A 24,896-nucleotide genomic window follows, 5' to 3' on the forward strand; every position below is an offset into this window, starting at 1 on the left:
GAAAAAGAAAAAAAAACCAGTTAGTACATTTTTAAACACATCTCACTTTTAGTAGTAGCAACTATAAATAAGTTACCAGTGAAGTCTGAAAAAAAATGATCCCTGATGATTTACCATGACTTCCTTTGCCTAAACCGGTCTATTCCTGACCACACAGTCATACTCCTTCATTGGAATGGCCCTTGAGGTGAGAAAATTGCACTAAGGGGCTACTTCAGAAAAGTTAACTTCACCCGTTTTATGACAAAAAAAAATCCAAGAAATCTATTTTCACTGTAATAGAAATGGATTTGCAAAAGAGACAGATTTTGGCTCCCTCAGCTCATACTCAGCAACACTGCTTTGCACAGGAGAAATTACCCTTCAGTTCATTTGCACCACAGACTAAAGTCAGAATAAGGGCATCAGAATCCCATGTCTACTGGAAAGACTTAGAAAAATTTTTACTGTGTTTACTAAAAAGACATCTGGAAATACACACACTAGAATATAAGACCCCTCTGTATGTCCTCTGAGCACTCAGAAATCAGAGCACAAAGGTTCTAGATTTAGTTTTTGCAACTACATTCTGATTGCAGCCAGAACTACAGCCCAGTCAGCCAAACAGGCTAGGCTCAATTCACAGTTGTGTCAGTTCTCTCTGCCTGTCTTGACTATCATGCACTTTTAGCAACTCAATTAGGTGGTGCTGGTCTTCTTGAGACTTTTGGTTTAACAGTTAATAACAGATGGATTTTTATTGCCAGAATGGCAATTCTCAAATGCAGTATTCTAATCTGACAAGCACTGGGTATGGAAATTATACAGAAAAAAGCCAACTAAGAGGTGAAAAGTACTCTTGTCAGAGTTGCTATTGTTACCCACAGAAAATATAATTAAAGTCATAGATCAAATATACAATATATCCAGTCCTTTGGAGACATTAGTTGAATCGTTAGAATATATTCACAACATCCTGCTCCGATTTCTCATCCACAGCTTTCCCACTCTTTTGGTACATCCTGAGCAATGGTAGTATAGCTCATTTCAGATGTCCATACATCATACCTTAAGTGGCAAAACACAGGGGAGTTTAGTAAGGAAGGTCTGAAACTGATTACTAATTGTGGTCCAGAGGTTGCTGGGTGAATCCATAGGCAAGGCTTCCATGAAGGTAGCAATATTTTCCAAACAGCGTAGCATTGCACCCCCTGCTGGCAGATTCTTTTTGTTGTTTAAACCCTGGGAAGAAAACAATCTTTAAACAAGCGTACACATGCAGAAATGGCCCCTTAGACAGTATTTGGAAATGCAAAGATAAATTTGCCCAGACCAAATACTACATATCTCTTCTACAGTACTAACCATAATACGTTGATTCTGAACTGTGTATGTGACAGTTAAGTCTAGTTTAGTTCCTAAAGTACTGACCAAGCAATTTTGAGCCAAAATGTTATAAGTGGGGTTTTTACTCATAACTTGCTTAGACTGGCATGGCAGTAAAAAAAAAAAAAAAAGGGGCAGAACTCCTAAAAGATTCACCAGCTGACTGTCATTTTCCTTTGGACAATTTCAAAAGAGATATGTTCATTAATGTTTTGGCTTATGCACTAAGGTCAGGCCTGGAAAGACATAAGTAGTTTTAAAGTGATGTCAAAATCTCTGTATAGAGCAACTGCCATGTTTTTGGAAGAGCAGGATACATACAAGTGACTAGTGCTAGTGGGAGAATAAAAGTTACAGTAGAAACAAGCCAAGTGCACAGGATATAATCAGTGAAAGGCAGGAAACAAATCTTTGGTCTACTTGGAGAAGCTGCCACCAGATACAGGGGAGAGGGAGAACTGAGATTTATGAGCAGACATATTCCTTGAAAACACAAACTGCTGGGGGAAGGGATGTCCCACACTACCAATGTGTAGTTTCATGTTTCATTTTCTCCAGCTCCAGGAGCTGAAGAAAATGAATTTTCTGAGAAAATGAAAACAAAAAAAAAAAAACAACCAAAAAAACAAGCAAACAAAACCAACCAAACAAAAAAAGACCCTACATCAGTGACAGCAGAACCCAGAAGGAAAATACCAAAGACAGCCTAGTCCTGCTTCCAGGGACAAAAATTCACATTGCTTTTGGTGATGCGAGTTTGAACTCTTAATGAATGAGGATAAGTGATTCAATATACCTGATAATGCTAATAAAACTATCACCATTAACAGAGCCAACTGCCAACATACCTCTAACAGCTGGCTCAGAGCAGCAATGGAACTCAGCTCACTGAAGTCCATAAGAGACATGGCCAAGGTCCGTAAAAAACTTCCATCTGAAATTCAGATTACATTTTTGCACTGGCTGTCCATACAGATGGAACTGAAATAGTCATAAGTGCACTCAGGTACTGCACATTACCTTTAATATTGCTCTGGAAGAGCTGGGGGAAGATACCATTGGGAGCCAGCTGATGGAACACACAACGGAGGAACTGCTTGGCCACACCTGCAGCATTTCCAGGGATCATCATACTGAAATGAAGGGAAGGAAATGGAAGGGAAAAGAAATTGACTGCAGATGAAAGACTTCTCAAAGCTGACTACAAGGAAAAAATAAAGATGATCCTATTCAATTATGGAAGCGTTCAGCTACGAGTGAGAGAATCAAAAGCAGAACTGTCTTGATCCCAGAACACAATTCAGCATGTTGATTTTATGACTTCAGCTCAACTGTGTAGAGCTGCAAAAGCTGTGTACGCATGCCTAAAGTATTTATGTCTCAATAAATAGTTGCATTTTCTCTGATCTTCCAGACAGTTTTATTTGTGAGTCATCTAAGTTTGAAATATAAACCTGCTCTCATCCTGTGTATTTCAATAATGTAGGATGAGGCTCTTGGCGTTACCATAAAACACATGAAAAACAGGTAAACACACACATTATATTTTTTGCCTCTTGCAGCTTCCTTTAAGAGATGATGTACTTCCTAATTACTTGTAAAATGAATGGTTAAATTAAAAAAGCTAAAGTATTAGCTATTTACTCATAAACTGCACATCTTAACAAGTTTCACAGCTTCTCAAAATGAATTTATCCTATTCAGCATCTGATTTACATAATGAGACATCACTACCAGGAGTTTTCCATGGCCAAGTATGATTCACTTGCTTGAATGCATGGAAATAATTTATCAAGACAAATACTGAACAAAGAACAAGCTAGAAAAATCTGCACTAAAATTGTGGAATCCAGAAGGCATCTTTAAATTTTGCCTGAATCTGAGTTTTATCAAGTTCAACACATATGAATATGGGTTCCTGTTCATCATCAGAACACAAAAGATACTTGAAACAAGTGAAAAAGACAGGTTTTCCCTCTTACTCACAAACCTTTATAAAGTTTTAAGAAGATAAATTTAGGTGATTTCTGTGCCAGAAAGGAGGATACTTCAGATTAATTGTTTCATTTTGCCCAAGGTATCTTTTGCTACCATACCTTTCTGCTTGATTAGAAAAACTGGTACTTGATGCCAACCTGGAATAAAAACATAAAAATGTGAAGCTCACATGTGGGTTTTTTTGGTATTTAATTTCTAAGTAAGCCAATAAAGTATCTTTTTTTTAATAATAAACAAGAACTTCAGAGAACATTCAAAATGTCATCAGAAAGGTCTTCTGAAGAGATCTTCTAAATTCAGTCAAATCATATTTGCACAACATATACACTCTATACAGTCTTGCAGTCTCACAAATATTTAACAGCTTTAAAGACAAATCTACTTGCCTAGCTAGCATGAAGATAATGAAGTAAAGCTATTGCCTTACATAGACATCATGGATAATTACTAACCTGGAGGGATTCGGAGGAAAAACGCATTTGCCAGAAGCTGCCTACTGACTGAATTGTTTCTGATTAACACAGCAACACTTAATTACTTAGAGATTAAGCCAAAATTCTCTACTTGGCAGTCTGAAGTAAGGCTTCCAGTTCCAGATATTGGCACCTAAATAACTGGCTTAATTTCAGAAACATGAAGTACCTATGAGCTCTTACAAGGTCAGATGAGAAATACTGGTTTCTCAAAAAATCAGGTCATTTATTTTAGTACCTAAACATAGACTTTAAAGCCAAATATGGGCATTCAGTGATGAAGATACTGAACACAATCTTAAAGGAAAAACATGCATTTCAATATCCAGGACATGTAAATGAATAGAATCAGGCCTTATATCAAAGCAACACAACTTTAATACTAAAAGTCATTAAAAGCAATTATAAAGACATACACTGGTAGCATCTGTTACACACGAAAGACCACGCAATTTTTTATTTCACCTGCAGCGCATCTCTATTTCAGCTGGTATCAGTTGGTAAGTCTAAATGGAAAGTTCATAGAGCTACACTAATTCAAATCTGCTGATGATCTGCCTTCAACATTTAGCTTTGATTCATGATCCTTTTAGGCTGGATTTAGCTGTTGCTCAATCCTCTGTCAGCCTGTTCTGAAGACAGTTTCCTCTCTAGTCACCACTGCAAAATCCAATAAGGGCCCTAAGGCAGCTCAGCTGAATGCATCAGTATAAACCAAAATGCATGGTGATTTTCATTATGATGCATGACAAGCTAGGGTCACAGTGCAATAATCTCAGGGTGGATTGTGCAGGGGACTGAAAATCACATTATCCTCAGCTGTCCCAGTAAAAAATCGAAAAAAACAATTAGAGTCCCTGACTCCACTGTTTTTAAGAGGAGTCCAAACTAAAATACAACATATTAATTCTGGTATGCAAAGCTAATTTTGGGTGAAAGTAGGTCTGAAGCTACCTTCGAAGAATACAAACCTTGATTCTGGAATAACTATAGCAACATATATACATTAAAGTACATGAGACTTTCTCCAGAATGCAACCACTTATTTTCAAAAAAAATCAATTAAAGCATACAAATAGAACAGCATAAAATATTTCTTCTAAAAGAAATCAAAGTCCTAAGCAATGTTTTTAATCCTTGTGAATACAATAAGGCAAGTGGTGGTTCTATGATAAACAAAAAATTTGATTTCTAACCAGAAAAAAACTTCACGAGATAAGAACTACATTAAATACTTAGGAACATCTGAAATTTGTTGAAATGTCTAGCTTGTATGTATTTATCATTACTACTCTAAATATTTTGTTGCACAAAGGCCATGAACCCCCATCAGTACCTCCACCTGCAGACCACAAAGTAGAACAGTAAATGGACAGTAGACAATAAATGGATGTGTTCAAATTTGTACATGTTAAGAACAGAAGTTAAGCTTTTCAAAGATCCTTACTAACTAAAGAATCTAAATGCCTAAATGGCTTTGAAGCTCTGAAACCTATATCTCATTGTAAATCAATGAAATAGGAACAAATGAGTCAAAAAATATATTCAGGAACTAGAACATAAAGTTAAGTGCATGCCAAAATCTTCTAAAATGTCAAGTTGTCAGGAACTTGAATCCAGAACTTTTTCTGTTCTGAAAACAGATGCCTCTCTGTACCTGTGGGTACCCAAATAACTTAAAAATCTTTCTATGCCTTGTTTAGGTATTCTGAAACACTCTTCCTAACTCCTTGTTTCCTCTTCTAAGCATGAAAGCAGTAGTTCTTTTTCTAAGAATAAAAATGCAGGTCTAATTCATTTTCACCTCTGCTGTCATATTGGTATTCAGATGTAATGATATAGCACTGCTGAATGAAAAACAATGACTTAAGATACACAGATGAAGTTCCTGAATGCCTTTCTGTTTGTATATGCTACTTATTTTGCATATATTCAAAATAATTCCTTTGTGAGGATCCTCTTGTTGGATTTAGAAGTAGGAAAACCACAGGACATTTACCAGGAATATCCCATGTTGAATGCGATCTGCTGCTCTAAAACAATCAGCTGTCTCACTCCAAAGACGCAGCACTCCTTCCTCAAAGCCCAGGACAAGGTAGCCCACTTGACCCTCATCCCTTGATAATTTATCTTCCAAATTATTTCCCCTCTGTGGCTGTAGCACTGTTGTACTTAAAAGAATAACACAGAATGGACAGCAAGTGTCTAGATTAGAAACTTTGCTTCCATCAGAGTTCATTAGCAGTGACAGCAGGGAACTGCAGCCTTGCAACTAATGGAAATGGAGGACCTGGATACCTGCTGTGTTTAAATAGAAGTGGAAGGTAGTGAAGAGGCAGAGCTGTGAAGAGCTGCACTCCTGCAAAAGGTACAGTTAAGCAATTTTACCTTTAGTCATTGAAAAGAACACGAAAAAGGAGAGCAGTATATCATTTCTGCACTACCAGCGCTGTTCAGAAGTTTATTCTGAAATACCCAAAGCATCCATCCCACCTCATACACACAGAATCACACACACCATTAGGGTTGGAAGGGACCTCTAAAGATCAGCTGCCTTTTAGGCAGGAGGTTGTGAAAGTGGCCAAGGCAGCAGTGATAAGTTAATACAGTAGCAATGGTGCACTTCTATTACCCCATGCACACTGAGGAAAGGTCACAAGAGAAAAAGAATAGACACCAAATGTTTAAGACCTGGTCAGAGACTATCTTGTGCAGCAGCTGGTTAGGAAGCCCTCATAAGGAGATGCGACCCTTTACTTAGTCTTAATTAGCATACAAAATATGGTTGAAAAGTCTGAAAAGCTTCGTGTCTGCTAATGAATGATCATACCCAGGAGTCAACAGTCCTCCAGGAGCAACAGAACTCAGAAAAGCTGGCCACATTTCTGCATAACTTTTAAAGCAGGAACTACATAAAAGTGAAAAATTCTGTCAAAGCAGCAAAAAAGGGGTAGCTGAGAGAATTCAGTCTTTACCAGAAGCACAGAGGCTGTTTAAGAACATTACATTGGAAGCACAGGGCCAAGGTACCCCACTTGTAAGAAAAGACTTTAAGAGAACAGAAGAAAGAAGGTGAGGAAGGTTATTAATAAAAAGGAAAACTTGTTCCAAGAAGCTTAAGTTATGTCTCAACTAAAAGCTGAAAAGAGCATGAATTCCAAGAGATCCAATGTAAAAACCACAAGGCGGCAAGCCAAAAAAGGGTTCAAGGAGCAACTAGAAGGAGGAATGAAAACTAAGAGTAATTTTTTCTTCAAATAAAACAGGATCAGAAAGCACACCAATTGCTGCACCAGTTGCTGTTCAGGTAATACACAGGTAACTCAAGTAATATAAGGATACTGCAGAAGACTGAGTTAATTCTTTACATCACTGCTTACAGTGGGACAAGCCAGGAAGAATCTCAAAATGGAACCTCCCTTTGGAGGGTAAAAAGGGGGGACATCAAAGGAGCTGTCCAAAATTGAAGTGACAGGAGAATAAGTTACATAACAAATTAATAAAATGGTGAGTAACAAAGCAAGAGACATAACCGTATGTTATTCACTTAAGGGTTCTAAAATATAGAACTTCATACAGTGATATAAATCCAGTTCAAGGCACAAAATTCTTTCAATCTTATGGGAGAGAGGAAAGTCCTGGATTTACCTTCCTACAGACTGCATGATGTCCAGCAGCAGAGGAGCAGCCAAGTCTGGACTAAGGTGAATGAAGGTTGACAGCACAACTATGGCCAGGCCTAGTGTTTCTTCATCATATTCTTCAAGAATAGCCCCACAGTCATGACACCTGCAAATAACAGTTTTGAAAACTGACATTAACAAATTTTAAATAAAGTGTTACTGTACATACATATATGTATAATTATGTCTTTAAAAAAAAGTATTACTTAGTACATTGTATTCAAAACATGTTTAGAAAAATAACGTAACTGTGATCTTTCTATGATTAATGACAGTCCATGGCTTTCAAACATTAATAAAGCTTCTCAGTAGCTGCACTGGTTTGTTTCTTCACTGTCAAATTAAGCAGGGCCACATGGTTCCCTCACAGTATTGCACTGCTTCAGTTTGCACCATCGAAGAGAAATCTGCAGCAGTGGGGATTAGCCCTCAGCAATGTGAACACCAGCCAATTCATGTGACTTGGGCTCAGGCGAGGACTCAAGTCCCTGGTACTCCTCTATTTAGCACCACAGACATAATGACAATCATAGATGATCTTGGAGATGGAACAATTTCACACTGTCCTTCATGTCAGTCATGAATTATGAACAACAAATTATACAGTCAGGAAACAGTGATCTGACTGGTTCCCACAGCAGTTACAGCTATTAAGAAAGAATTTAAAGGACCTCTCAGGGGTACAGAACCTAAGGTTTCAGAGAAATAGCCTTTCCCAGGGCAGATTTGCTGCTGAGTCACTTGTCCTTCCTGAAATGTTCAGAGACAACTGACTAAGCTCTGAAAGGACTCCATAATGTCTAATTATAAAGGGGATGTCAGATACAAGAGAGATGAGACAGGCTTTCACAATGTATGAAAACTTCAAACCAATGTGGGAAACTTTGTCCAGTAGGAAGGCTTTCTTAGGTTGATCAATTGGTTGCTAATGACTCCAACAGATTGTGGTATTTGAACTCAATGGAATTGTACAGGCAATTTTCTTGCCTTTGTCACTGAACAGAAAGAAAATATGACACCAAAGTCACGAAAGTCAAGCTCAGCTGGTCTGTGTGTTAGGTGGTGTCAGAGTTTTGGTGATCAGCCTGGCGTGTCTGTCTACTAGACGGAGCACAGAAGCACAAACAAGAACTTCTGGTTTCTCTTCACGATTTTTTATCAAATCAATGCATGGCTCCCTGCTGACTGCTCTACTCCTCTACTAAATGAGTACACTTACACTTCGTTTAGAGGCTTTTTAACCAATCAGTTAAGGTTTGCAAAAGTTTGGTACAAGCAAGTATCAGCATTAAAAATGCTGTGCTAATTACACATCAATGGTTACCTATTTCAACAGAAATCCAAAAGAATTTTTTAAAAGGTTTTGGGTTTGGGTTTTTTTCCCTAAGGTGAAAGCAGTTTCTGACGGATCACAATGAACCCTTGATTTAAAATACATATAGAAAGTGCTCCCCATGCTTTCTGTGCACAATTAATAGCCTGAGTCATAATTTTGCCTGTGCAAATTCACATCGGTCCTATTGAATTACAAGCACATCTTGTGGGCAGTGTTTAGAAAATGTTTACCTTGGTGTAAAAAAAAAAAAATTTGAAAACTTAGCATAGAGATAAGGGATAGAATGGAGTTCATTTCCATAAGTTATATCTATACTTTAACCTGTTTGAAGTTCAACTACTTCTTCCAAAGGAACAGAAAAAGAACTTACTTGTCAGTCATCATAATGGGCTGGTCATCAGCAAATTCTTCTGGCGCAGGTACAAACATACTAACTATACTGGGTGCTGACAGCAAGCTAGATTTTGTGGCACCTTAAGGCAATTAGGGGGGGAAAAAGAAAGAAAGAAAATCACTAAAGAGAAATCCAAACTGTTTGAAAAGCAGACTTCTAAAGAGGAGCCATAATGGTTTTACTGTGCATAGGAGTAAGAAATAAAGCATATCTACAAAAGGATATATAGCACATTCTTTGTTTCTGCTAGATTATTCCAACTACCTAGAACTATCAATTAAAAAAAATCCTTAAAGAAAAAGATAAGAGAGAACAAAATTTCCAGTAAGGCAGATGGAATTGTATCTATTCATTTTTTAGGGAGAGAGAATGATTCTATAGTTGCTGTGAGATTGGACACATGAAGATTTTCAGTCTTCCCCTGTACTTCTAGGGAATTACCTTCCCACAGTTCTCACTGACACAGAGAAGGAAACAAGTTCATATGTTTCAAGACCAGGCCATCAATCAATTCGTGCCATCCTTATTAGAGGCATAGCAGAGAAATCGGGAAAGGACAGCTAGAAGTAATTCATATGGAGTTGAGAAACATTAAGAACATTGGACGGATGATGATTAGAAATGCTTTCCACTGAATGTCTTCACAAGTGTCTTTATTCTCCAAACCTGAGTTTTTCAGTTGGTGGCATGCCCACTGTGATCATGCCAACACATGGGGCTCCTTTGCTTCTGGCATATTTGTGCACCTAATTTCTGATAGAGGCTTGTTTTAAGATGCAAAGATGTGTATCATGGAAGAGGCAAACTCTTGGCTTCTCTGAGTGCTGCTTTCCAGAATTACAGCAATATAGGGTAGTCTGACAGTCTAACATCTCTTTAGTATGGTGAAACCTCAAGAATAATCAGACTCCCTCATGAGCCACCAGAAACTTGGATCAAAGCTACTGTGATGTATGACCTATGTCATTCATCTGAGATGCCTTGTGATGATCATTTAAATATTGTTAGCAGTTTTATTCTCCAGGTCATTAAAACAGAAAGAGAGATTCAATTCTTAAAGTATCTCAGTTTTTGTTGCCACATGTAGCCGACATGACAGAGACAGCATTACTCCTGTTCCCATACAGTTCAGCTCCAACACTGAATCCAAGGAGCTCTGCTGGTAGACACTGTCACTGTGTAAGCTGTCCCTAAGGCATCTCATTCAAAAGACCCATCAATGAAAAGCTCCTTTTGGTTTTAGGAGAGCATTAAAGCCCTTTTGATGCCAACTCAACTTCAGATTAAGTAATCCTTTATTCACTGTCTTGCTAGTTGCTTCAATTTACAGATTATTTGTTATCATTTGTTCTGATAAAATTTGGCTATGCAAACAGGAGAAAGCTTCTCCACCTAAGCTAGATGAATTTCTGATGAGATAATACCAGTTATTGCAGAAAAATCAAATTTAATATCAGATCTCAGGCAAAAGAATCTAACATGCTCCACATATTTTATGTGGAGAGATGATGGGTTTGCTTCACAAGAATGAGACAGGTCTTAAACCATCACTTAGTACTAGGTATGAAAGGAAATATTTTTTACATACAGAGTTCAGTACTTCATAATCGTCTGCTGAGATTTTGTTGGATATAAGCAGACACTCCAGGAAATCCAGGATATTCTTCAGTAATGTAGAAATCCATACAGAATGAAAATCTATCAGAGTAGATTTTCACACATTTCTAGCCATTTCTCCTCCACACACAAATGGATAACAATCCTTCTGCAATATCTTTGGAAGTTTCACTGTCATGTTCTCTAGATACAAGACCCGCTGCAGCACACAAATGCTAAAACAGTCATAATGCAGGTTACATTGTTGGAATAAGACTTCACTACTCAAAAATGTCCTCTCTCCTGCACTGAACAGCAGGAAAAAAAGTCATGATTTATGCAAAGAATGTAGGTCAACTGGCCCACTACAAGGCAGTAAGAAAGTCTGGATGTACTTTGGCCATGAGGGAAAAGAGTTCATAAAGAAACGAGATTCAACCACACTGTATCCAGAATCTTTTCTTTCCAGGTTGACAGGCAAAACAAATAGTAGCAAAGCCAGCACTCCTTATCAGTTGCCCCTGTCTTAAATGTGTTGTCTAATAATTTTTCAACAACCTACATTCCGCAGGACTGTTGAGGGGTTTAATACAGCTGAATGGAACATAAAATTCAGCACCATTTGGTACTAAACAAAAAACCTCCTGGCACTCTTAGCAGAGAGATCAGGTCAAATGGGCACTGAACTAACCTCTGATTCTTAGTGGCGGTCCCTCCAAGTCGGGGTTTAGGCAAACAGGGACATTGCACAGCCGCTTTCCATGCTGTGTCTGCTCTGTGAATAAATACAGAACTTCAGTCTCCAGAACTATGAATCCAGCATCTGTCACAAGCACCACAAGTCTTAAACAGTTAAAACAAGAGAAAGACAAACACAACAGGTATTAGAAAAAAAACCTGAAGAGTTAACTTTTTAAATATTGGGAAGGGGGAAGGAGGGTGAGGGAAAGATGAAGTAAGTCCACAAAGGAAAAAGGACATAGATAGCCTAACATCAAAGATGCCATTTTAGAAAAGTGTCATTAAACAAGAAAGGAAGTTGTAGCAGTTAAGATTCAACAAGATATGGAATATAAACCACAAAAAGACAGTGTTTATAAATACCAGCAGACTAGAAGTCAGGTATAGCTTGTGCTGACATAAGCTAGACACAAAATGGTTTTATTTTACAGTTAGCAAGCTTGGGAAGAAGTGGTTTGAAATAATAAATGAAAAAGACACATGCTGCTTACCAATGTTTAAAAAAAAAATCATGCATGAACCAAGCACACATCATATTTATGGGGGATAATGGGGAATAAGACTATTTGCTAGTTGTTATACCTGAGTCTAATGACTCAAATTCTGGTATGACACTGAAATGACAAATTAGTCACACTAACCATTTGTCTTCAAAAAACCTTTTTTCTGTCCAAATATTTTAACTTTGAAGCTAGTGTTTGAAAAGGAGACTCAGAAATGCAAAGCTTTCCAGAAAAAAATGTTTTACTTTGTATCCCCATGCTTGGAGGCCTTTAGCAGGAATGAATGCTGAAGGGAAAAGTCACAGATGTGAGGAACGCTAAAGGTCTTGGAACAAGATTAACAAGACAGAGTTCCTAAGTGGTTTTGAGTACTGACTTGTTCCTCTTGAATAGAGGCTAACTACTTCTTGCAGAATGAAAGCAGTAACTTTTTCATATCTCAACCCCTGCCTAAGAAACTAAGTTCAATAAACAAACTTACCTGCTGATAGGACAAAAAAAACCCCTCACTGTTATCATTGACAAATTTTGACCTTTATGATTTAAGCATTTCATGCTGAGCACATTACTCAGCAGACTGGAGTAGACAGGATAATCCTAAACTATATACCATACCTTTAGCCATTCTTTCACTACAGATGGAACTCAATGCTGAAGACTGAATTAAGCAAAAGTTTTAACAGCTGTCCAGAACTGGTGGCAAAAGATTCATTGAGTGTGCTAAGTTTCATATAACTTTTTAAGCATTCCTTTCCCTGGATGCATCTATATCTGCTGCCAGATTCCTAAGAAGCACAATTCTGTAATGTCACTCACATCAAGATGGGCAATAAAATATCTAGCATTTATGATAAACCAGAATGTATTCATTGTTTAATCACATCTGCAATAAATTTGGTCATAAATTAAAATATTTTCTAGACGAAAAAATACAAATAAAACACTTGAGTAATGAGGAAATTATGTGCTTAATTCAGTTTTCATTGCTTTGCATTCATTTTAAAGGGAGAAAAAAAAACATGTCAATGTGCAAACAGAAACTTCAGGTGTTCAGTCTGAGCTGGCAGAAACTTCTCTAAAGAGAAACAAAACTGTCTGGTATAAGGTACAAGTCCTTGGTGTACCAACACCATTATAAACATACATGCAGATAAATGACTCCATGCACAGCGATGAAACTCTATACCTAATGAAATCAACAGTGATACTTCCATTTCATTCAATGAGGCCAGGAAATAATCCAAGTGATATGCAATACTGTAGGTGCATCATTGATCCAGAGGGACTACCTCCCAAATACATGTAATTATTCCAATTCATACTAGGTGACAATCTGGTACTCACTATAAAATTTTACTTTAGACTTGAGATTGATTACTCATCTGTAATGGTAGAATAGAAATACTCAGTTTTTTAATTAACTGGTACAGAAAATAATTGATTTAGGAGACAGAAATAAAGAGCAATAAACGCAGCTCACCAGTATCCCAAGTGCTGATATTGTGGGGAGCACTAGACTGGTGTTCCAGCTGCCTCTTCATTAGCTGGTTCATTGTCAGAGCTCCCAAAGAGCCTCTTTTCATTTGTCTGAACTGAGCTGCAAGTCAGAAATGCAAAAGGATTTCAGGGGCTCAGACAACACTTAAAACTACTCTTATTTCCTGATCTTATACACCAGCATGAGATACATACTGAAAGGACAATGACTGCTTGCTCTAAGGATCTTGTTCAAGTCAATATGCATTTTCCACACAGTTACACTGGGAGCAATTCTGGCCCCGCTGCTATCAGTTATAAGTGACTTGGATTCAAGATCTTATCTTCTGTATCAACTGTCAGTGTCTTTTTGTCTCCAAATACCATTAAAGCTCTTTAAAACATGTGGTATCTGTGAAGTGTAAGGTACTACCCAAAATTCCCATGCTGACGGATGACAAAGGCATACTTGAATCTCACTTATGTGCAATGTGTGAGGAAGGAACCTCAGTCTCCTCCCAGCAAAATATGAAGGACTGCTCTGTTGATGTTCACTGTAGGAAAACAAATCCACTGTCTGTATTCCACCAGCTCCCTTAATGGGTGACAACAAAAACAGACCTCCTAAATACCAGCCACTCAGGCACAGCACCTGCACATTCTTCCCAAGTGTGAAGCCAGCATGCCTTTGAAGATGGGTCCCTTTTGTAACTTGACTGCCATTCTTCTTACACAAACCTATCAGGCAACAAGCATTTGCTTTTTCTTCATCTGACTATTTACAAACCCTAATGCATATATCATATTATTGTTTGCTTACCGAATAATGCTCACCAAAAAAAAAAAGAAAAATAATTGTGAATTTCAATTTTAAGTCTTTTTGGCCATGTATTTTATAAGTGCTTAAACGGAGGAAGAAACGGATCATATATAACTCCTGCCTTTCTTCCTTTTTTCTCCATTCATAAGAAAATTCAAATTAAATGAGCAAAATACATTCACTTTGACAGCAGAATCTGAGCAAAAATCATGAAAAATCACTGAAACAAAAAAATATGGTTTACAGTATGAAGACAGTTTTAAGACTGCCTGCACAAGGCATGTGAAACTGCTGAAACGCATCTCCATGCAGGAAAGCTTCTAAAAGTTTGCCTTACATGTATGTTTAAGTATTTTCTTCAACAGGGCCTTAAAACGAGGGCAACAAAGCAGTGTCTTCTCCTAATGATTATTTTCATCTACAACTAACATTCAACATCTTAAAAAGAGTATTAACATAGTATCATGCAGTTTTATTCTAAAATTTCAAACAGTACCCAGCTAGACTCTGAAAATAAACCTAATATTTCACATTATTAACTGTGATGAAGAAGTACAGACAAACCGTAAGTTTCAGAAAGCTCTCAGAGGCTGAGTGCCTTTTCCTAAAATGGCTCTGCTCAGTTTCTATCTGAGAGTTTTAAATTCAGAGAAAGCAGAGTAACACCTAACAAAACAAATACAGGCCCTGACTAATACTAAGCACGATGACAACTTCAGTGGGAATCTGCACACTGAAATGATTTTATTAAGTAAAGTATTTCAAGTTTTCCTTCATTATATCCTTTCAATGTACCAGAGTGCATATAAACTCTATTTTGGTCCGAGTACAAACTTCTCCAGCATTGCTACAATGCAGCCATTGTATAACTGAACTTCTGGAGCTGAACCAGACCAAGAGACCATTCCATGCTTCACTTTCAAAAGCTATATTGCAGCTGCCTTTCACAGCAAATTAGGAGAAAAATAGAATTTCCATCGTTCCCAGGGCAAGGATTTTAAACAGATGCTTTATCACTTTATCAAGCATAGAATTTCTTGATGAAAAAGCAGCAATTAACATTAGAACTGACAAGACTGCTTGGAGTGCAGATGACTGTCAAAATACAGAAAATTATCTCTTTGAATTTTCTTAATGGCTTTTGCAATTGTAATTAAAAGAATTCATGCATATTTCACATAATTGGGCTATTACTGAGCATGTTTGGATTTCCAGGGTTATTTACCTGGTTTCACAAGGACAGCTATGATTTCAAGTATTGGTAAGTGAAGAATAAAATCTAAAAACCAAAAAAACCGAGAGAACTATCAGCCTTTGAACAGTGCTGGAGCCAGGCTATTTGCTGTGGACCAGCATATGACTTTTCATGCCTATGACTGTCTAGTGGGATAAGGATGGAAGTTTTCCTTGACTGGGTGTTCTACAACAAACCTAACAATCATGAGATCAGTAACCTTCATGTAATAGCTGGTGCACCTTTCATATGCTAGCTTGTGATCTGGTCAATCATCCCTCCATCACTTTAGACTGCTCTACTCAAGAAAAGAAGTCCAAAGGCAGTATCTTCCTATCACAGTTAATGATGCATGCTTTCTACAGCCAGGCACTGGCTGTACAAGTAATGTTATCTACATTATCTATTTGTGTTACAGAAATGCCTTATGCTAACATTCCTGATAAATACTCACTATACACAGCACTTGTAAAGACAGTAGAAGGTCAAAAATATTTCAGTCTAAATGGATGAAAGACACAATGGAATCATTCATGTCCCTTTTTGCAGCTGGAATCTGAGGCTCACAGAAAGAGGAAAGAAATATTTACAAAAGGGAAAGAAATAATTACAAAGGAAAGTAGGCTCAATCTCACACAGACACTATTCCCAGTTTCATATACTGGAATTTACAGGGACAACTAGCACTCAGTGAAACCACAGACAGACCTTAAGTGGCAGCTTTTTAGCTGCTTTACTAAGTGAAATCTGTATCATTAGGTGGTCAACAAATGTACACTGACTACACAATGCACATGACACAAAATGCTTGTGGCAAAACTGGAGAGGAAACCTGTCACTCAGAGTACTCATCTAGCATGTCTAAAAGAATAGAATCATAGAACAGTTAGGTTTGGAAAGGACCTTAAGATCATACAGTTCCAACCCCCCTGCTATGGGCAGGGACACCTCACACTAAACCATATCACACAAGGCTCTGTCCAACCTGGCCTTGAACACTGCCAGGGGTGGAGCATTCACAACCTCCCTGGGCAAACCCATTCCAGTACCTCACCACCCTCACAGGAAAGAATTTCTTCCTTATATCAAATCTAAACCTCTACTGTTTAAGTTTCAACCTGTTACCCCTTGTCCTATCACTACAGTCCCTAACGAATAGTCCATCCCCAACATCCCTATAGCCCCCATTCAGATACTGGAAGGCTGCTATGAGGTCTCCATGCAGCCTTCTCTTCTCCAGACTGAACAGCCCCAACTTTCTCAGCCTGTCTTCATATGGGAGGTGCTCCAGTCCCCTGATCATCCTCGTGGCCCTCCTCTGGACTTGTTCCAACAGTTCCATGTCCTTTTTATGCTGAGGACACCAGAACTGCACACAATACTCCAAGTGAGGGCTCATGAGAGCAGAGTAGAGGGGCAGGATCACCTCCTTTGACCTGCTGGTCACGCTCCTTTTGATGCAGCCCAGGATACAGTTGGCTTTCTGGGCTGAGAGCGCACACCGCTGGCTCATGTTCATTTTCTCATTGACTAACACCCCCAAGTCCTTCTCTGCAGGGCTGCACCAAATTTCCTTTTTGCCCAACCTGTAGCTGTGCCTGGGATTGCTCCCACCCAGGTGTAGGACCTTGCACTTGGCATGGTTAAACTTCATGAGGTTGCCATCAGCCCACCTCACAAGTGTGTCAGGGTCCCTCTAGATGGCATTCCTTCCCTCTAGCGTATCAACCAAACCACACAGCTTGGTGTCATCAGCAAACTTGCTGAGGGCGCACTCAATACCACTGTCCATGTCAGCAACAAAGATGTTGAATAAGACCAGTCGCAGTACCAATCCCTGAGGGACACCACTCGTTACTGGTCTCCAGCTAGACATTGAGCCGTTGACCACAACTCTTTGCATGCTGCCATCCAGCCAGTTCTTTATTTCATTATCCACCAAGTGGTCCACCTATCAAATTGATGTCTCTCCAATTTAGAGATAAGGATGTCATGTGGGACAGTGTCAAATGCTTTGCACAAGTCCAGGTAGATGACATCAACTGCTCTACCCCTGTCCATCAGTTCTGTACCCCCTTCATGGAAGGCCACCAAATTGGTCAGCCAGGATTTCCCCTTCTCCTTAGTAATGCCATGCTGGCTTCCCTTACTAGGCCAAACACCCCTTCCAATCAAATCAGCAGATGCTGAATTTCAGAAATTAAAATTCAATTTTTCTACAGCAATTTGAAATTGCAGCTTAGCAAGTCAGTTAAGCTGATCTAGCAACTCACTGGAATAATAGCAGGTCATCATTTTGTCGTGGTTTAAACCAAGCTGCACAGCTTGTGCACTCACTCCCCCCCTTGCTACCCCAACTCCCTGAGAGTTAGGAAGAAGAAGCCAAAGAATGTAGTTCCCATGGGTTGAGATAAGAACAGTTTAATAACTAAGGTATAACATAAATCACTACTGCTACTACTACTACTAATAATAATAATAATGATAAAAGAAATAGCAAGTGAAAGTGAAGAGAATACAACACCTCACCAGCCACCGACCCATAACTCACCCCACCCTGCCCAACTGAGCACCGACCGATACCTCCTCCATCCCCCAGAGCCTAGCCCTTCTGGGTAACTCTCGGTTACATGCTGGGCATGACGTGCTGTGGTATGAATACCTCTTTGGCTAGCCTGGGTCAGATGTCCTGCCTCTGCTTCCTCCTGGCCTCCCCTCCTCCCTGGGAGAGCATGAGGCTCAGAAAGTCTTTGGACAAACCAAACATTTGAGCAGAAACTAACAACATACATGCTATCAGCACCGTTCCCAGCCTGAAAGTCAAAACACAGCACTGCACCAGCTACCAAGAAGGAGAAAAAATGACTGCTACTGCTGAACCCAGGACACATTTCCCCTCACTTTTCTACCAATCAGAATCCTGCCCCATTAGCTTTTGGCTTTGTTGTGTGTTACTTAACATTACCTAGAAGGACATGCTAGTCTGGATTTTGTTAGTGTTCTAAGATGTCACTACCTTCCAGTATTATCTACATCTGCTCTGTTAAGCCATGTGCCACTATCTACTTAAACCAACCCAGTTCACTTTCCACTGAAAGTCTCAGACTGATAGTTACCACATTTCAGCAAGCAGCTGAGGAAGTGGCATTTCAAGGCATTTTACAAAAACTGCAAGAGATTTTTTTCTGAAAGTACAGCAAGAAATGTGCTGAAGATCATAGTAAAAGCCCTGTGGAGCTTTCTTCTGCTTCTGTGCACTGACAGTTGGCAACGCTTTCTCTCAGTAGAAAATGAACATCTCACTTTAGAGAAATACTGCTTTTAGCTACCTACACTAATTCAAGAGGGCCACATTTGTCAAATTTGCAAATGTCTTGCAGCCACTAACCACTAAAATCCTGATGATCAAGAGAGATCTAACAGATATGATATTCAACACATCTGTACTTCCAAGAATCAATGAAACTCGGGAAGGCATTTACTATACATAATATGCATCTGACACACAAATACAGCAACCTAGATCTAATTCTCAAACCAAAGGTAAACTTACTTGATATGGAGGAGTGACTACTTGTCTCTGGGACTCCTGCTTCAAGGGTCGGTGCAGATGATGACTCTCTTGGCATTTCCAGTGTTGAAAGTCCCTTGGCAGCAGGGTCTACATGTGAAAATTGTGCTTAAACTCTCAGCATATAGAATCAATAAATATTTTCCATCCACTTTCTCCCCAGATGCCTTTTTCACATCTTTTCAGACATCTGTTCACCATCTGGAATTCCCAGCAGTTTTAAAAAGATTCAGTGTGTGTGTTGTAAGAATTCTTACAGATGCACACAGATCTATGCTTAAAATCACTTTTTAAAGGTGGCTTCTGCCTATGATCTTTAGAGCTCAGACCTAATAAACACACATACAGTTTGATTTTGATCCCACTCAAGAGTGAGTAACAGAATCACCACAAATAAAAGAGGTACCACTGATGTAAAGCTATGTTATGTGATCACTTGGCATCTTTCAAAAGCCTTGTCTCCACTGTTACAAGTATTCATTCAAATACTGCTAATCCAACAGATGATCTTAAATTTTCAAAGAGTTTAAGATTATATCTTTAAAAAGAAAATTAAGCTATTAAAACTATATATTTTTTAATAATATCCAATAATATGGGAGAACAAAGCAAAGAAAGTTTCAAGTGTTGATGGTTGGTTTCAGCATATCTTATAAAAATGAGTACGTATCTGTGTAGTAGAAAGTCTCAGGCAGGAAACTGTAGACCAGCATCATGCACGTGAAGAAACACTCATTTGGATATTTAATTTAGAGATCAGTTACATCAAAAACCTTTTGAAAACATATGGAAGTATAACAAGCTGAAAAACCTTGAGTAAGACTTTGAAATTATAATGAGCCCATTATGATGGCAATACTAAGTCTACTAAATTGAATTATAACACACATGTTCTCAAGTAAACAAATTAATAAGGCTAAACAAAGCAAAATATAATGAGATGTATTAAACTATCAAAGTCACTACATTCCCTAGGTAACTGAATAGCCAGTATCAACCTGTAAGGTAAATAAGTACTTCATGAGTCACTGTGAATGTTTTATGCTCCCCATGGATGACATACCTAGAGGTATTCAGCCAAATGACCACTATGTATGCTATAAGCCTAGGCTCCACATGGTGTTTCAGAACTCGGACAGCTCTTCCTAGCAGTTTCAAGGATGACAGTGTTAAGATACTGAATGAAAACTGCCCCTTACTAATGGTTAACAAAGCACTTCAGACTAATTATGCAATTCTTTCATTGGCAACAAAGAAGATTCTTAAGCTTTAACTTAAAACGTTTAACAAATACAAGCCATATAGATTTTGTGGATACACAACACAAAGAAGGCTACAAAACATTTTAGTGTATAAAAATAAAATACTTGCATATGTCTGATCCTAAATTCAAACTGTGGTTAATTCCAATTGCCCTTATTTCTGAAGTCTATAATCTCCTCAGCTTTACCCTTTGTGACTCAGTCTGTCTGCCACTGCCTTACACTTGCAGAAGAAACAAAGGCCAAAAATCACTACACACAAAAGAGCATCAGTGTAGGTAGGATGGATTGGACTAGCAGGATAGAAGGCATAAAAGTATAACAGTCTTTCTGACTCCCCACATAAAGAGGCCATGGATTTTCACTCCCTAACCTGGATACCAGATCCAGCGTTTCTGTCACTGAGCTCCACCTCCTTTTCAAATGGGCCCTTGCACATACTAACCTGTATGGTTAGCACATTCATTGCAGGAAACACACAACTGAAAGCATTCAGCTAGCTCAGATCACGTCAGATGTTATATATATACATCTCTCCCTATACATATATTTACACATCTCTCTTTACACTGGTCTGCTACTTAAACCTTCACACAGTAATAAGCTTTTTAACTGGGTCAGTAATTGAGCTCACCTGCCTCCTTCTGCTCTCCCAGCTTGTCAAGGATGTTGAAAGAAATGTCCAGGTATTCTCTCTGAATAGCACTCACAGCAATCTTCCTCTGTTTCCTCTGGCGAGGAACAATCTGAATCTTGAATTCTGACTCTTCGATCTCCTCTTCTTGTTTCTGCTCCATGTTTTGTTCAGTGTCAGACTCTGTGTTGGCATCAAGTTTACCACTTTCTGTTTGGTTTTCAGAATCTTCGGGGACTTTAATAAGGACTGTCTTTACATTTGGGCTTGGAATTGCTCCACTAGATCTAATTTCCTCTATGCTGAGCTCAGAGTTATCATCAAGGGACATTTCTGGAAGGGCAAATGACTTCTGCAGCAGGTCTCTTTTCTGTTTCAGTGTTAGTGGGCTCCCACAGGACATGTCCTGAAGTTCTTCTGGCTTAGCTAACTCTGATGAGTCCTTTTGATCTTTAGGAGAAACAGAAAGGATGTCCTCTATTCCTGCTGAAGTACTGTTGCTTGTATCCTTAGAACTAAAGTCTTTGGAGCAATCTTCAATGCTGAACTGGACTAGCGGTGTTGTGCTGAGGCTGAGTGCAGAGACATTGATTGGAGTTGAGGGAAATGATGCAGTAGTTTTCCCAGAGATCTCATCATTCAGCTGGTTTGTTGTTTCTTCTTCATCACTCTCCACTATTCTAAGGGGAGGAAGTGGTTCAAAGACCAAAGAGTCACTGTCTGAAGTGGAGAGTACTGAATGTTTTTCAGGACCTGATGTTGAGTCAGAGGACAAATCTATCAGATCTAAATCTTCCTTAGGACTACCAGATTTAACCGGAGAGTCCACTTTCACTTCATAGGTTTCCATACAGTTTAGCCTAACTTCTGGTATGACAGGTCGTCTTGTTTCCTGGAAACTCTCCGTGCGAGGAAGATTTTCTTGTGTTTCTGTATTTTCAGGTTTAGTAGAAGAATTCTGTCCAGATTGTCCATAATCACTCTGCCGGTGTATGGCGTAAGCAGCAGGGACAGGAGGTTTTTCTAAGTCACACCGGTCTATGCAGGACTTCCTGCGATGTTCATCTAATGAAAACAACAGGGAGTCTGCATTCCCTATATCAAGAGATTTTTGTTTTAGAGAGCGCAGTTTTTTTTTCTGAATGCTTTCTTCTCTCACACAGCGTAGAATACTGTCTTGTAAGGCCCCCGTCTCTCTATATTCAGCCAGCTCTATTTCACCTGATTAAAACAGAAAGAGCTAATACTACCTCAGTTGTAGACTTCTGGCATATATCTTCATCTTTATCTCACAATTCAATATGATAACTTCAGAGCCACTTTACATAGAGTTTTACAACGAACAAGAACAAAAGCTACTATTTGGGTAATAGGGTTTATCTAAATTCTATCCAAATTCTACTTATCCCAGACGGACGCACCCTGAAGATAGACTGTTTAATGTTATGCATTGAAAAGAAAATGTCACAGACAAGTAGTTTCTACAGACACTTGGGACAGCTGCATTAGGCATGAGAGATGAAAGGAGAAATGAACTATGCAGACCACTCTGAAAAGGTTTCAAAATAATTTTGGACTAGAGCACATAATTTTTACATCAGTATATATCAGAATACACCTATGTGTTGTTATTTTCTTCAGCAAACAGGGCTATTTTAAACCATTTTAGGTTTTTGGCATTTTAGGGTGCTTCTAATTCAAGAAGCAAAGGTAGCAATAGCAGTGAGGATGTGGCAGCACAAGCCTGAGATCAGACAGGTGATCACAGAATTTTTCCCCTAGTGATCCTAGATCCCAGCAGAGTCTAGAAACTATCACACTGCAAAGTCATGCCTCCCTGTCCTAGGGAGGAGTAAAGTGCATACAGTTATACCTGCTGGCACTGCCACTGCACTGGCATTTTGCCCTGTTAACACATTAATTGAAAACATTTCAAAAGGTTATCACAGTTGTTATTATGAATTATGTATATTCACATAAAACAGAATATTCCTGGTCATTATTATTGCCATATTTCAAAATGCTCCACATGTGAATCACCATGCAAAAAAAAAGCAGTGAGAAAAGTTAAAGTAGACATTTGCCCTAGTCAGAATCATTATTCCCTCACTCTCCCACCTGCTGAACTGGTGCATATACCTGAAACAAAAAAAGGCAGGTGGGTGGTGGTGGAAATCTGTTCAATTTTTTAGGGTATTCATTTCAGAAACAAAATCCTTCCTATTTTTTGAACTACAAAAATTGACCCTTTTTACCAGTGGAAATCATAATATTTGCAGCAGCAAATCAGCTTGCCCTACAGTCCCACCTCAGCCAAAGAAGAAAATCAATTTCTGGGAAAAAATAAATTTGAGTAAAAATCTTCAGCCCAATGGTGGAAGAAAATTGCAAGAAACCCTCTTAAACATTTTTATATTCAAAGGAGCTTAAAGTTTTAGAAAACAACTGCTGGTTTTAGATATTTTTTAATATGGAGTGCCTACTTTCCTGTAAGAGACTTCATCCAGGGATACCGGCTCTCAAAAGCCAGACAGAGCATTTGGATTCAAATTGGGCAATGAAACAAACTCTACAAAGAAAGGTGGTAGCTTGAAACCAAGAGTGAGAAATTGTATTTCTGCATGAGTTTATACCGACAAAACAATTCATACTTCTCTGAGCATTCATCTCAACTGGTTGATATTTCACCATTTTGCTGCCACCAATTCTTTTCAGTCTTGCAAAGAAAGTTTGAGATTCTTTATTGCAAGGTCCAGTTGGTGTATCATGAATATCAGATTCATCAAAAACACTGTCTTCCTCTGCTGGAGAAAGAAAAATCTTTATTACTCTTTAGAGAGTGCAATTCCTTGAATGAAAAGCTGTCTATGTAACAAAACCTCAGCTAGTTTCAATTAAACTTGAATTGGAAAATGAAGAATCATCTGAAGTTTACAAGAAAACTTATATCCCAGGTATAACTTTGCCATTTTTGCTAAATCTTGAATTAAAGTCAAAAAGGAAAGAGATAAATGAAAAACTGGTTACAATGCAACAAAAGTATACCAAAGCTTTTACCATTCTAAGCTGATCTTTTCTTCTGGTAATAATACAGATTTTTTAGATAGAAGAAATACAATAGATTTGAACATTGACTTGAGTAAATAACTTCTATAGTGCTAAGTGAGAAATGGTTAATTGAAGAATATTGAAATTAGTACAAGAACTGCATAGTCGGGAATAAACCAGCAAAACAGGAAGGTGAAAAAGGAAGAAATCAAACATCTCAGAAACCTGGTAATAGTAACGGAATAAGAACTGAGAGTATGAATCACGAAAATATTGATTGAAGTAGAAATAGTAAAACTTCATGCTCTAATTTGAGCCCTTCTGGCCAAAAATGACAAAGAGAAAGATCCAAATCTATTTATCCATCAAAAAATAACATCACCTGTATGAAAATGACATAAAAAAATTTAAAAAGGAAAAATCCATATCTATCATGTGTAGTGATTCATCTCCAATGAAATCAGAAACACTACTGAGGCAATAAAGAAAATGGAGCACTCAAGAGAAAAAAAAAAGAAGTTTGCTTTGTTTATTCTAGTAAGCAAACATGGAAAGGAAATGTGTTTGGTGTCTAGGAGGCAACTAAGCCAAAGAGTTAGAATGGCCAAAATTGAAGACTTAAACTGGATGTTTGTATCTTTAGCTTTGAACTTGCTGGAAATTCTCTGGGCAAGAAGTTATGAAACTGCAACCTAAAAGCATCAGGGATAAGACAACTTACTGACATGAATCCAGAAAAATCAAAGTTGATAGCATGAATTT

At 38.4% G+C, this 24,896-nt stretch overlaps 1 protein-coding gene across 1 annotated transcript in view; it reads right to left on the reverse strand.

Moving 5' to 3' along the window:
* The window catches only part of UNC79 (unc-79 homolog, NALCN channel complex subunit), a 111,886-nt gene that overhangs the window by 31,084 nt on the left and 55,906 nt on the right, over positions 1-24,896 (reverse strand). The window contains exons 30-40 of the mRNA XM_031049359.2: positions 23,738-23,887; positions 21,087-22,307; positions 19,173-19,280; positions 13,570-13,686; positions 11,537-11,620; positions 9,226-9,328; positions 7,485-7,625; positions 3,462-3,500; positions 2,386-2,498; positions 2,214-2,299; positions 1,048-1,221 (exon numbers count right to left, since the gene is read on the reverse strand). Of these exons, the coding sequence (XP_030905219.1) occupies positions 1,048-1,221; positions 2,214-2,299; positions 2,386-2,498; positions 3,462-3,500; positions 7,485-7,625; positions 9,226-9,328; positions 11,537-11,620; positions 13,570-13,686; positions 19,173-19,280; positions 21,087-22,307; positions 23,738-23,887 (2,336 nt within the window). The remainder of the gene's footprint in view (positions 1-1,047; positions 1,222-2,213; positions 2,300-2,385; positions 2,499-3,461; positions 3,501-7,484; positions 7,626-9,225; positions 9,329-11,536; positions 11,621-13,569; positions 13,687-19,172; positions 19,281-21,086; positions 22,308-23,737; positions 23,888-24,896) is intronic.

Source organism: Melopsittacus undulatus, chromosome 4 (assembly GCF_012275295.1).
Source record: "Melopsittacus undulatus isolate bMelUnd1 chromosome 4, bMelUnd1.mat.Z, whole genome shotgun sequence".
Classification (NCBI taxonomy): Eukaryota; Metazoa; Chordata; class Aves; order Psittaciformes; family Psittaculidae; genus Melopsittacus; species Melopsittacus undulatus.